Raw genomic sequence first — 13,190 nt, forward strand, 5'->3', positions numbered from 1 at the left:
CAAAGGTGTCCTGCTTGTAAAATTAGGGGAAGGATTTTCAGCAAATGACATGGGCCATGAGACAAAAATGGTTTTGGCCAAGTGGAGGTGAAGGAAAGCGGTATCAGAGAGACAAAAAATACTAGGGACAAAGGAAGGGAGGCACAGAATTAGAGACAGCAAGCAATCCTGAGTGTGTGAAACACAGGATTCAGGCCGGGAAGGATGCTCCAGACAGGCAGGAAGGGGCTCATCCTGTAGCTGTTAAAACCCATCCCTGGGACAGTGGCCGTCCTGGTGCATCAGCAAAGGAAGATGTTGCCCAGGTGTTAATTATATAACCTGGAACCCTGCAGACCTCGATTCACCAAGAACGCTTCATCTCCTCACCCTGGGTCTTGCAGATTTTTCTCGGGGGCAGTCGAGGGGGGTGGGTGTCTAACGCCCGCCACCCCCCCACCCCGCCCCACAACTCCCCAGCACCCAGAAAGGCCCGGGGAGCGCACTGGCCTGGGGACTGCCTTGTGGAGCAGCAAGGAAAGCGATTCTCAGGGCTTCATTCTGAGCGGTCTTTTCTGGAGACGCTGCACAGTAAAAGGACCCGGTTTCCTCTGCCGGAAAAGCCCCGTCCCATTGTCTTTCCCATTCCGTCCATCTTTCGCTCCTTCATTTGCCAAACGCCCCCACGAGCCCGCTGGTTCCCTTCGGCGCAACTGCTCCTCAACACCTCCAAGTGTCTGACTACCGGCTAGAGGCGACTCCCGGGAGGACCTCGTGCAAGCCCGTGGGCGGGCGCGGGCCTCGGCCTGCCCACCGCGTCCGGTAACAGACCCGGCGACACGCTTATAAACTGCCCACCGTCGCTGTGGCCGTCACAAAGACGGACACGACCAGCCGCCCTTTTCCAGGGCGTCTTTCCCTCAACCCCGCCAGTTCGGAAACGGCCCCGGGATTCCGGTGGGGGGCCGCGTCCCGCCCGCCACCCGTGGGGCCCGCCTCACGGTCAGATCGCACGTGAGGGGCCGGGGCCGCCGGGGGCGAAGACGCGGCAGTCCGGACCCCGGAAGCCGCCACCGCCTCTGGGATGTCGCGGTGGTTAGGACTCGCGCGAAAGAACCTCGCAGCTACCACCTCCCGGGAGGCCGGAAGGGGCGGGTCCTACGTCAGTCCCGCGCGCGCCCGAGCGGGGAGGCGGAGCCTCGGTCGTCACTTCCGCGCGCCGGGCGGGAGGTGGTCAGAGCGGGGAGCTGACTGGCGCCTCAGAACCATGACCGAGGCTGACGGGCTGCGGCAGCGCCGGCCCCTGCGGCCGCAGGTGGTCACGGACGACAACCGGACACCGGAGGCCAAGGGCGGCAGGTAGGCCGGGCCTGGAGCGGGGCTGTGCACCCAAGGCGGCGACAGCAGCTGGCGCCTCATTTAGTCCTCGGCAGCCTTGCTTCGCGGGTGGAAGCGGGCTCTCGCCGCGCGGTGCACCTGAGGCCCTTCGGCCCCGCCGCTGCGTCATTGCCCGGCCCCAGAGCCCCCCGGCCTCGGCCCTGCGGCACTTTGCCGCAGGGGCGTCCGCGGAGCCGCTTCCGCACCTGCCCTTCTCGGAAAGAGCGGGAAGCAGAAGGGACGTCGTTGGGCAATTTCTGTGAGGGTCCAGCCTTGCACGTTTTCCCGGTAGGGACGGACATGCATAGGGCTCCGGCGATGCTGGTGCCTGATAAAGGGTATATCAGATCTTCTCCCAACTTCGCTTCTTCTAACCTTCCCGAGTGTAAATATACATTGCTTTGTTAGCTAGAAACGGAAGCATAAGCCTTTAAAGTTCTGAAAATTCTCCTCTAAACTTTGTGCCCCGAGGGGCATAACTTTAGGTTTTTAAGAACTAAGAGGCCCCACATAGACCCAGGTTCAAAGTTTGGAACTGATTGACTTATATGTTGATGGTAATATTGGGATATTTTTTGCCGTGCCATTGGGTGTGGTACATACTGAATGCAGCACAGTTTTTGCTGAGAGAGACTGAATTTATTCCCTGATGCTAATGAAAGGAAGGAGTGTTTGGTCTCTAAAAATCCACGATTTTCGGAGACTTTTTCACTAGCAAGAGTCCTGGGACCAGTGGAAAGATTGGGAATACACTCCTCTTTGTGGGGTGACCGGCCATTCTGCTTTGCTCTGGATTCTAGGGTGTAGGACTTTGAATGCTGACCGCAGGCAGACCACGACAAGTCGGTCACCCTTTTGACTCTGGATGTTGTGAGATCATCTGATGACTTAGGAGCCTTCAGAGCAGACAGGCTGGTACTAGCAGTGCTGTGCAACCGTGCCCACTCGTTGCCGCACACTTGTGCCCAGGAGACCGGTGGGCAGCCGGCCTGGGTCTGCTATGAGGCACAGGGCATTGAGCACCCAAGGGCAGTAGTTGGATGGGCCCAACTCTTAGCTGGGCCCTGTAGGCCCCAGGGCAGGGGGCAGAGTTAATTTAATTGTTTTTCAGTTTCTCTGGGATTTCCTCCTTAATGGCAGGGTTACTTTGTGTTCCAAAGTCCTCACCTGTTGCTAGTCTTCCCCTGGGTGCCTTTTGCTCTCTGTTGATTTAAGACATTTTCTTGGCTTTCCTGTGTTTCCCCTTCTCTACTTTGATCCTCTTCTGGGTCTTTGTAAGTCTGTTTCCTGTCACCCACCTTCCTTCCTATGTGTATATTGTAATTCTTTAGCTTTTTCTTAATTTTATCATTCAGTTTTCTAGTTTTCATTTCTTTTGTAGTGGTTTCTAGTAGTTCATCTGATTGTCATCTTGATTACCTTAAAATTTGAGGGTTCAATCTAAGAAAAAAAAGTATTATGTATAATGAGTGAAGGAAAGGAATCTGAAGGAAATAGAAATGTGATGGCTATATAGTAAACTTTAGATGTGCTGAACTTTAGAATAAAGAAAGGGCAATTTACAGAAGCAGGAAATTTGCTTCAGTTTACAGAAGTAGGACAATAGATTTTAGTGGATGGGACACTGAATGATACCTTGCCCAGTCTCCTGGCTTCTGGCATGAGTGGTGGCATTAGCTCTGTTTTACTGGTGAGGCCATTGAAGTCTTTGTGAGTGACGTGGTTTTTGTAAAGTTACAGAGGAATGGAGTCGCAAGAGACAGGAACACAAATGAAGGACAGAATTGGCTTCTGGACAGTGGGAAGTGTATTTTTAAAATCAGGTTTTGGAGATAATGTTCTATTTCAAAGTTGTTGAGTGTCTGCATCTAAACAGTAATCTTTTTTTGGCCGTGGCATGCAGGATCTTAGTTCCTTGTCCAGGGATTGAACCTGTGCCCCCTGCAGTGGAATTGCAGAGTGTTAACCACTGGACCACCAGGGAAGTCCCCAGTCCAGGTTTCTAATGATTGTCATTTGGCATCAGTTTCCCCACAGGTTTAAGAAGTTTATTGACAGAGTGATTGTAACCCAGAAAGGATTCCTTCCCTTTGGGAACATGGTTCTGTCTGAGAGGCGAGAACAACTGTTTAATGTCCATGTGTACTTGTTTAGGAGTGAAGAGTTGAAAAGTTACCAGCTTCTTTTTCAATAAGCTTCCAAAGGGTTTCAGACCAATTAAAAATCTCTCGTAGGTCCATTTTCCTTTTTAAGACTGAAGCATAAGGGAGGCAGTGGGGAGAGACAGCTGGGGCTGTCGTAATTCATGAGGTTGTGGGGAGCCAGGATTCCACAGTTTTCTCAGCCCTTCCCCTGGGTGTGTATTTTCAAATTGCTCTTTTACCATGTTTTCAATTTGGTGTCAGTGCTAAAACAATGCCTGCAGTCTCGGAGCCCTGGTTTAAAGGACTGGAAAGTGAACCAATGCAGGGCGTGGTCACTTGAAAGGACTGGGCCATTGTGCGTGAGTCTCAGGTTCCAGGGATCACCTCAGCACCCGGGGTTCCGGTCTCTCGTGGATTTGGGCTTGAAATCACAGGTCTGTGTTGATCTCATGGAGCGTGTGGGTGGGGACTTCAGTTTGTTCCTCGAGGCCTTGATGTCTTGTGTGCAGAAGCTATTAGAGGACACCCTTCGCCACATTTTGCCCCAGTAAATCCCATTTAACAGGATTTTGTAAGTTGTGACTGAGCCGTTGGTAGTTGTCAGATTCTGTGCATCCCAGGCATGGCTCTGAGGGTGCAGGTGTAGAGATAGCTTCCAGGTGTAGGGGTTGGGGCAAGCAAGCTGACCTCCCGGATGGCACCTGGGAGGGACGGGGCTGGCCTTCTGGGGTGTGTCAGCACAGACTGAAGAGAGTAGGATGGGCCTGTGCAGCACTTTGTTGGTGAAGATGGTTTGGATAAATGAAGGGTCCTTCAGATGAGTGGACGTAGTGCAGGTGTGCAGGGCTTCCCATGTGGCTCAAGTGGTGAAGGATAATCCACCAGCTAGTGTAGGAGACGCAGGCAGGAGACGCGGGCTCGAGCCTTGTGTTGGGAAGATTCCCTTGGAGGAGGAAATGGCAACCCACTCCAATATTCTTGCCTGGAGAATCCTGTGGATAGAGGGGCCTGGCGGGCTACAGTCCCTGAGGTTGCATAGAGTCAGACACGACTTCGAAATGGAGCACAGTGCAGTGTGTGGTCGGGCAGTTACAGAGCAGACGCAGAACTATAGTTGACTCTGAGTTCACAGGAGCCAGCAGTGAGATGGGCCGGCCAAAAAAGTTTATGAACCTTGGGCTACAATAATCGTGCTCCCAGAGCCTGGGTCAGGAGCTCTCTGACCTCACCTCCAGGACCTGTGCACCTGCCAGTTACAGACTCAGTGCCCAGGGTCGTGTGGCTCTCACCTGTGCCTGGAGCTCGTTGAGTCCTGTTTCCTCGGTTGCGTGGCTCTGCCCAGTTGCTTCTCCTGAAATCTCTGTGCAGAGTCCGTGGGCTTCAAACCCTCCCCACCCTCTGCCAGTCTGAGGCACTGCTCCTCTCTGTGCTGGTTGCTGCTTGTCTGGCCTTGCCCACCCCAGGCTGCATGGAGGGCAGGCACTTGACTGCTCTGCTCTCGGGGTGAGCTGCCTGCGGCACTTGCGCAGGTGGTCACGGAGTGCTTGTGGACTCCCAGGGGATACCGTCTGATGTGGCAGTCACTTGGCCGCATGTAACTAGTTAAATCTAAATTAATTAAAATGAACCAAAATTAAAAATTCACTTCCTTGTTTGTGTTATGTAGCGGGTTTGGGGATTGCTGAAGCTGATGAAGGAAACTGATATGGCTGTCAGGTGGCAGGAGCCACCTGAGCTTTGTGGGTGACACTGACAGGTTTGCGTGTGGGGGAGTCTCATAGGGGAGGGGACAAGAGGGGCTTCTGGGTCAAGGTGAGGGTCAGAGAGCTCCAAGGGCAGGAGTTGGGGTAGGAGTGGAGTTCAGTTCAGTTCAGTTCAGTCACTCAGTTATGTCTGACTTTTTGCGACCCCATGGACTGCAGCACGCCAGGCTTCCCTGTCCATCACTGACTCCCAGAGCTTGTTCAAACTCATGTCCATCGAGTTGATGATGCCATCCAACCATCTCATCCTCTGTCATCCCCTTCTCCTCCTGCCTTCAACCTTTCCCAAGGGTCTTTGAAGGAGTCAGTTCTTCCCATCAGGTGGCCAAAGTATTGGAGCTTCAGCTACAGCATCAGTCCTTCCAATGAATATTCAGTAGAAGTGGTGAGGCTCTGTTTTATTGAATGGTAGCCACTGTCTGGATGAAGCACAAACTGGAATCAAGATTCCCAGGAGAAATATCAATAACCTCAGATACGCAGATGATTTCACCCTTATGGCAGAAAGCGAAGAAGCACTAAAGAGCCTCTTGATGAAAGTGAAAGAGGAGAGTGAAGAAGTTGGCTTAAAACTCAACATTCAGAAAACTAAGATCATGGCATCTGGTCCCATCACTTCATGGCAAATAGATGGGGAAACAGTGGAAACAGTGACAGACTTTATTTTTGGGGGCTCCAAAATCACTGCAGATGGTGACTGCGGCCATGAAATTAAAAGACGCTTGCTCCTTGGAAGAAAAGTTATGACCAATCTAGATAGCATATTAAAAAGCAGACATTATTTTGTCAACAAAGGTCCGTCTAGTCAAAGCTATGGTTTTTCCAGTAGTCATGTATGGATGTGAGAGCTGGACTATAAAGAAAGCTGAGTGCCGAAGAATTGATGCTTTTGAATTGTGGTGTTGGAGAAGACTCTTGAGAGTCCCTTGGACTGCAAGGAGATCCAACCAGCCCATCCTAAAGGAGATCAATCCTGAATATTCATTGGGAGGACTGATGCTGAAGCTGAAACTGCACTACTTTGGCCACCTGATGTGAAGAATTGACTCATTTGAAAAGACCCTGATGCTGGGAAAGATTGAAGGCAGGAAGAGAAGGGGACGACACAGGATGAGATGGTTGGATGGCATCACCGACTCAATGGACATGAGTTTGAGTAAACCCCGGGAGTTGGTGATGAACAGGGAGGCCTGGCGTGCTGCAGTCCATGGGGTCACAAAGAGTCAGACATGACTGAGCGACTGAACTGAACTGAGCCACTGTCTGGGGAGGTTTCACCAAGCACATAAAGCAGGCAGGCTCCGAATGGCTAAAAACTTCCGTGTTTGGGCCATTTGTCAAGTTACTGGATATGTAAAGTTGGAGTTTGATGGCCCTGCAGAGCTAGAGTCTCAGCCTGCAGTGAGGAAGTAAACAGCGTGGGGCCAAGCTGCCGGTTCTAAAACCTGACCCTGTACGGAGCTTTCCAGTAGGAACTGGCTGGTGGTCAGCCAGGGTGCTCATGGACTTCTTTCCCTGGAGAGGGGTTGGATCAGGTCAGCAGTGTCCAGCCGCACATCAGGAACAACTGGGGCTTGAGTCTGCCCGGCAGGTTGGAGTGTGTGGACACGAGGCTTTGCTGGAGTTCCGGCCACCTTTCTAGCTGCAAGCAGTCACTTTCTATCCAGGCTGGACTTCTCATTTTCCCCGTCGTAGGAAGGGGCAAGCAGGTCTTCAAGCACGCTGCCACAAGCTCCGAATCACATTCCTAAATTCAGATTTTAAAATATACACTATCACATAGAAAAGGAGAGTTAGAACAGAGTCCAAGTTAGACAGGAAGGACCTGTTTTATGTGGAAATGTGTTTGGCAAGGAAAAGGGAAAGGGACACTTTGGCCAGTGTCACCACTTTTGTTGGTGAGTTTGCACAAGGCAGCTTCCCCCAGGGCCTGCAACTCTCTGCTGGGTGGGCGCGGGCTGATTGCATGAGCCCCCTTGGCAGGACGCCGTCCTTCCTCGTGGGCTCTAAGGGACAGTTTGTGCAGTGCCATGTGGCCCGCCCTTTGGGACTCTACTTTTGAAGGAACCACAGGACCACGTCATTCCTGCCCCAAGCCCTTGCAGACACCCTCTGCCCGTGTAGTCGCCGGCTGTGGTCGTCGCACTGACAGATCGGGCACCCAAGGAAGTCCTGAGTGGCGTGTGTCCCAGCCTCTGGACAGGCGGTCACTGACTTTTACTTTGTGGACATCTTTGTGGAGCTGTAATTCGCATATCAGTCACCAGTTTAGAATGTCCAATTCAGGGATTTTTAGCTTATTTAGAGAGATTTGCTAAAGGGACAAATCACCACAGTCTAAGTGAAGAACATTCTCATCACCGTTGACATCTTTTTGAGTTGGGGTACATAATGTAAAAGGAACCTCCTTAGAGTGCATACGGTTCAGCAATGTTTACTGTTGGGCAACCACCACTCTTGTCTAGTTTCAAAACTTGTCCTCGTCCCATGAAACTGCTTGTTGCCATTAAGTAACCCCTTCTCATCTCCCCTCCCAACAAGTGTCCCTTAGTAGGTGAGTGGAAAACTTCTGTGTTGTTGAGTGATGGAAGGCATGACAGGAAGTGCTGCCTTGGGCTTCTTCTGGGGTGAAGCGGGACACGTGGTGCTGAGCACAGGCTCACAGGGGCCACACTGGGTGTTTGTCTTCACCCCAGAATCCCCCAGGAGAGCAGACATGGTCAGCTTGTGCAGCGTGTTTGAAACCTGACTCTGGGCTCCGGGTCCAGGCATCTCCTCCTGTCCTCGGCAGGAGGTGTTAGTGGTGACCCTCCGTCCCGTCCTTCTGGCAGCGGACTGCCCACCCCCGGCCCACACATTTCTGCATTCTCAGTTGAAACTGTTGTCAAAAAGCAAATGAAACATTGCCCTTAGTTTGTCAGGTGTGAGTCCTAACTTTTTTCAAGTCAGCTTTTTTGGATAGAAAAAGATTTTCCACTTTAGGAGCTCAGGATTTTAATTTGCTCTAAGTTACTCTTCGGAGAAGGCAATGGCACCCCACTCCAGTACTCTTGCCTGGAGAATCCCAGGGACGGGGGAGCCTGGTGAGCTGCCGTCTATGGGGTCGCACAGAGTCGGACATGACAGAAGCGACTTAGCAGCAGCAGCAGCAGCAAGTTACTCTTGGTTTCAGGTGTTAGTGAATCTGAACATCCTGATGCAGGCAAATAGTGATCCCGGCAGTTTATTTCTGAGCCGGAGGCTTCACGTGCTGCCTGGCCCACGAGTGAGTGAGGTCGTTTGTGAGGGTTGTTGGGGGGTGTTTCAGCCCCGGTGGTCATTTGTCCACACACTCTGCTTGAGGTCCCAGGCCACTGCCAGGTCTCCCCATGGCTTTTGAAGGGGTGGTCTGGAGGTGTGGCTTTGCAGGTTCTCCAGTGTCTGGAAATGGTTGGGTTTGGACCTTCAGGATGTTCTGCCTCTGTTTCCTTTGTGGATGTGTCTCTGATCCTTGCTGCTCTGAGCCTCGGTGGTCAGAGGTGGAGACGAGGGCGGCTCCTTCCCACAGCTTCACTCACACCTCTGTCACTTTGTGCTCATTGGTTCTTTGAGTTTACTGGCTTTTAGCATCTGCTGGAGGATCCAGGATACCGCTCATCAGACTACCTGGGAGGTAACTGTTGAGTGTTCCATACCCCAGAAGATTAAAAAAAGAACAAGGGCATGATTGCCATCCTAGCAAACAGTGCTGACCTTTAGTCACCGCCACGGAGGTGGTGCCCTCGAAAGGGGCAGGCCGGGTGGGAGGGCTGCCCCTGCCCAGAGGGCTGAGGGTGCAGCCAGTCGGTCTGAGCCCCGCGGATGCCTTCATGTGCTTTGTGTCTGGCAGCTCCTTTAGCGGCAGAGTATTCCGAGCCACCTTCCTCATGCTGGCAGCCTTCCTCACCATCCCCCTGCTTGGCGCCCTGGTGCTGCTGGACTCGCCTATAGACCCGGAGCCTCTCAGGTGAGTAGCCGCGCAGCTCGGGCAGGGTGGGTGGCGCTGCTCGACAAAATTGGGCTGAGAGCTTCTTGGCTAATAAATCAACCTGCTCTGCAGGGTGGGTTATGCCGAGCAGGAGAGAGCGTGAGCTCGTTAGTGCCTGTGGTCCGTGTTGAATCAGGTGTTACACAACATGTGCCCAGTGTTATGCATGCTACTCTTTCAAAAACAGAACTGTGCAAACCAACATTAAAAACTAGAAAAATCCCAAACAAGAGAAGCTTAAGTGTTAGAAGTGATTAACCTGAATTCATTTGAAGTGTTGAGAGCACAGACACACAAACGAAGGTTAAGTTCAGGTTGCCATGTTTAAATTTTTTAAGTAGCTGCTTTTTAAAAATTATTGATAAGTGCTATTTGGCAGTCACAACTATGTTTCCTGAAGTAAGGATTTACTTACTTCAGTAGTAGTTGATTTTTAATAAACCTTGTATAATAATTACTGTTCTATTTTTCCTAAATTACCCTTCATCAGTGGGGATATGTAGGTAATGGAGTCCATCATAACTTGAAAAACTAGTGTGCACCTCAGGTCTCGTGAAGGTATTCACATTTGTAGTTACAGTCACGCAGAGCCAGGCTCCTCTTGATGTGATTGTTCATGACGTCAAGGGCTGTGCAGTCTGGTTTCCCCTCAGAGCTGCTCAGGGTGGTGAAGCTGCCTGAAGTTTGCTGTGAGTTCATGTAAAGTTGAAAAGTTCAGATAAGAACCCCGTCTCAGCATAGAGGGAAGCTAACAGGTGTAACTGAATGATGTGTTGTTTTCTGAGTGAGAGTGGAGGCTTCACAGTGGGCAGTGTGTTGGGCATCCTCTCTCTGAAGGTCTCCCTCCTGCCAGCCCCCGTCACTGTGTAGAAGGAGGTGGCTAAACTGGCCTCAAATGCAGACTGCCTGGGCCTTTCTGCTAATCCAGTGTGCCAGGTGGGAGTGAGATTTGTGTCCAAAGCTGGGGGTTGAAACCTGGGCTGGAGAGCTGGCCATGGAGAGTGAGGTGGTGGGGAGCAGGTGGACATACGGCTTCTAAGGGGACCCAAGACCTTTGATCTCAGTAGAGGTCGTTAATCGTGCCAAGAGTGGTGTAGAAATTCAGGGGAAAGGTAATGTGACGTCCCAGCAGCCCGGAGAGGAGCCATGTCAGGAAGGCTTTGAGGCTGTGCAGAACGAGCCTTGTCGGTGGAGTAGATGTGCCTGGTGAGGAGAAACCCATAGAAACCGGCGTGGCTGATGGGTCTCTCCTGGGCTCAGAGTTGGGGAATGACTGGCTCCCGCTTTGGGGGTGTGGGCCCCCGAAGCCAGAACGAAGGCAGAAGACGCAGACAGTGAGAATGGGAATGAACTGAGGTTTGGGGAATAGTACTGGTAACAACAGCAAAAAGGTCTTCTGTGAAACTCTGATCAGAGCAGAAAGAGCAAGGAAAGGGGCGGACACTGCCTGGGATGAGCGGTGCCGGCTCCATGCTGGCGGCTCAGCTCAGGGGGTGCCTGGGGGCTCTGCCTTCAGGAGACCCAGGAAATCAGCGGACAGACAGACCTGGAGGGCCCAGGACTGGGGGAGACCCTCCCAGGTGGCTGGTTATGCAGATGGTGGCAGCCTTTTAGCGAGCAGAGTCACCAGGGAGGCCGCCAGGCTTGGCCAGACCGTGCTGTGCACAGCAGCCTTCTTTTCCTCGTTAGGAAGAGCTGGGGCTGGTGGACATGACACCTGTGATGTCCTGATTCCTGGAGGGTGTTGCCCAGCGTCTGTTGGGACACATGGGTTCCCAGAGGTGGGATCACAGCAGTGTCATCAGGCGTGGATGACGTGGGCTCAGGAATATCCGCTTGGTGGATATTCCCTCCTTACCACAGGGGAGTGTCCACCTGTGGAGCCAGAGAGTTGGGATGGGGGCGGGGGGAGGGGCATTCTACAGGTTTCCTGAGCATCTGTGAGGAGCCCGGGCTGTCTCCCTGCCTGAGGGTCGGGGGCATGGGCCACCATCCTGCTCCCTCCCCCACAGGTCTCGTGGGCCTTGCCCAAGTTTTATTTCTGTGTGTTTCTGTTTGCCCCTCACATCCCTGACTACCCATAGCACTTTGTTGCTGCTTTTTATTTATTATCTTTGAGTTTTACAGTTTTACCCTGTTAATAAAATGCAAATTTTTGACAGTTAACGGTAATAGCTTTCAGTTGCTAGAAGAGTTACTGTCCCTGTTGGTTTTTAAAATCATAGGCACACAGGAAGCTTGGGGCTGGTGCACTGGAATGACCCAGAGGGATGGTATGGGGAGGGAGGAGAGAGGGGGGTTCAGGATTAGGAACATGTGTACACCCGTGGCGGATTCATGTTGATGTATGGCAAAACCAATACAATATTGTAAAGTAAAAAAAAATAAAAAAATAAAAACAAACAAAAAAAATAAAATCACAGGCACAAAATCTCTTCTCTACAACACTACTGTGTCTTTTATGTTAAATTTTACAGTAACTGAAATATGTTTTAAATATGACAGAAACGGTCCTGTCTTTTCATGAAAACTCATGTTTCTGTTCCTTTCTGGATGGAAACCCAGTCCTTCCCCAGAGCGGGCAGTGGAGGCCTCAGTGACCGCTGCTGAGTCGAGGCCACTGGCCATGTCCTGGCCCCATGCTTGTGAGACATACTCACAGCTGGTGGGGACATTTTTATCAGTTTGATTTCAGAAGAAAGATTAAAGAATGACCCTAATCAGATAGAAAGAACCATGGGGAGAAACAGGAGAAAACCGGGAACTGAGCATAGGTGGTGACTGAGTTTAGGAGAGTCAGCAGGAGTGAGCGCCTGTGCTGCCGTCCCTGGTGCCTTTCTTCCGGGCCGCTGCATTTTCTCCTGTGTTTTTCCGTCTCCCCTTGGGGGCAGGGACAGTGCAGCACCCTGACTAGTTTGATGCTGCAGCCTTTCGAGGCCTTCCTGAGTGCAGGGAATCTGGCAGCACCCACGGGGATGGCGGGGAGGCTGGGACTCGGGGAGCGCCCCCCCCCCCCCCCCCCCCCCCCCCCCCCCGCTCCGTGTGCTTGTCCATTGTCGTCTGCACACGTCCCTGCCCCTCCGAAGGTGTGACCTTCCTGCACAGAGCTTGAACCCAAGTGTGTTGCAGGTCCCAGTCCTACTTTCCCCCTCTGGAAATAAAGCTCTTTAGTGGAACCACAAGTGTGCTTTTGAAGAGCGGTTAGGAAGCTGTATTTGTGAGACAGGGCCAAGGGTGGAGGGGAAGGTTTAGTTCCAGGGGAGTTGTGCTGAGCCCTGAATAGGGGCGGCAGCAAGTAAAGAGCTTTGTTTGGAGGGGGTGGGGATGGAGAGCTCCCAGACTGCCAGGCCCACCCTCCCCTTGGTTCTCCTCCTGGGTGGGTGGGGTGGGTGTGGTGCGGGGGGAGGAGTGACACGTGGGAACTCCCCTCCCCTGCTCCCTCCCTCCCTGGGAGCCTCCTGGGGGCCGGCGTTCAGGATACAGTAGTGAGAACCCAGCAAATTGGGGGCACAGGCAGCTGACAGAGGAGTGAGGAGTTGACGATGCAAACACAGTGGTGTGGGATCTGGGCTTCTGGGGACAGTGCTGCGTGTTGCATTACGTGGTCAGAGCAGGCTTCACTGAGGAGGTGATGGGAGGAGGCAGCAGGTTTAAAATGGGAGATGCACAGGGCCCTTGGTGACCGGCTGGGAGAGCAGTGCGAGGGGAGGCTGTGGCTGGACTGTTGGGTGAGGAGTTCGTGGGAGACTTTGGCTCTGGGGAGAGGGCCCGTTTGCAGGTATTGAGGGGTGGACACCCTTGATCTGTGTCTCACAGAGTGCAGGTGGGCTGCTGGGTCACAAGCAGACTTGGGGGATGAGGGAGGAAGTGGGAAGGGAAGATGGTGGCGTGGCCCTGGGTTGCAACAGTTGCTGACGGTTT

At 52.5% G+C, this 13,190-nt stretch overlaps 1 protein-coding gene across 2 annotated transcripts in view; it reads left to right on the forward strand.

Moving 5' to 3' along the window:
- Nucleotides 1–1,191: 1,191 nt before the first annotated feature.
- The window catches only part of APMAP (adipocyte plasma membrane associated protein), a 30,321-nt gene continuing 18,322 nt past the window's right edge, over nt 1,192–13,190 (forward strand). The window contains exons 1-2 of one of the 2 annotated variants that reach the window (XM_027559551.1): nt 1,192–1,338; nt 9,132–9,248. In XM_027559551.1, the coding sequence (XP_027415352.1) occupies nt 1,247–1,338; nt 9,132–9,248 (209 nt within the window). In that variant the 5' untranslated portion in view covers nt 1,192–1,246. The remainder of the gene's footprint in view (nt 1,339–9,131; nt 9,249–13,190) is intronic. The other variant, XM_027559549.1, reaches the window with a different exon arrangement.

Source organism: Bos indicus x Bos taurus, chromosome 13 (genome assembly GCF_003369695.1).
Source record: "Bos indicus x Bos taurus breed Angus x Brahman F1 hybrid chromosome 13, Bos_hybrid_MaternalHap_v2.0, whole genome shotgun sequence".
NCBI classification, from domain to species: domain Eukaryota; kingdom Metazoa; phylum Chordata; class Mammalia; order Artiodactyla; family Bovidae; genus Bos; species Bos indicus x Bos taurus.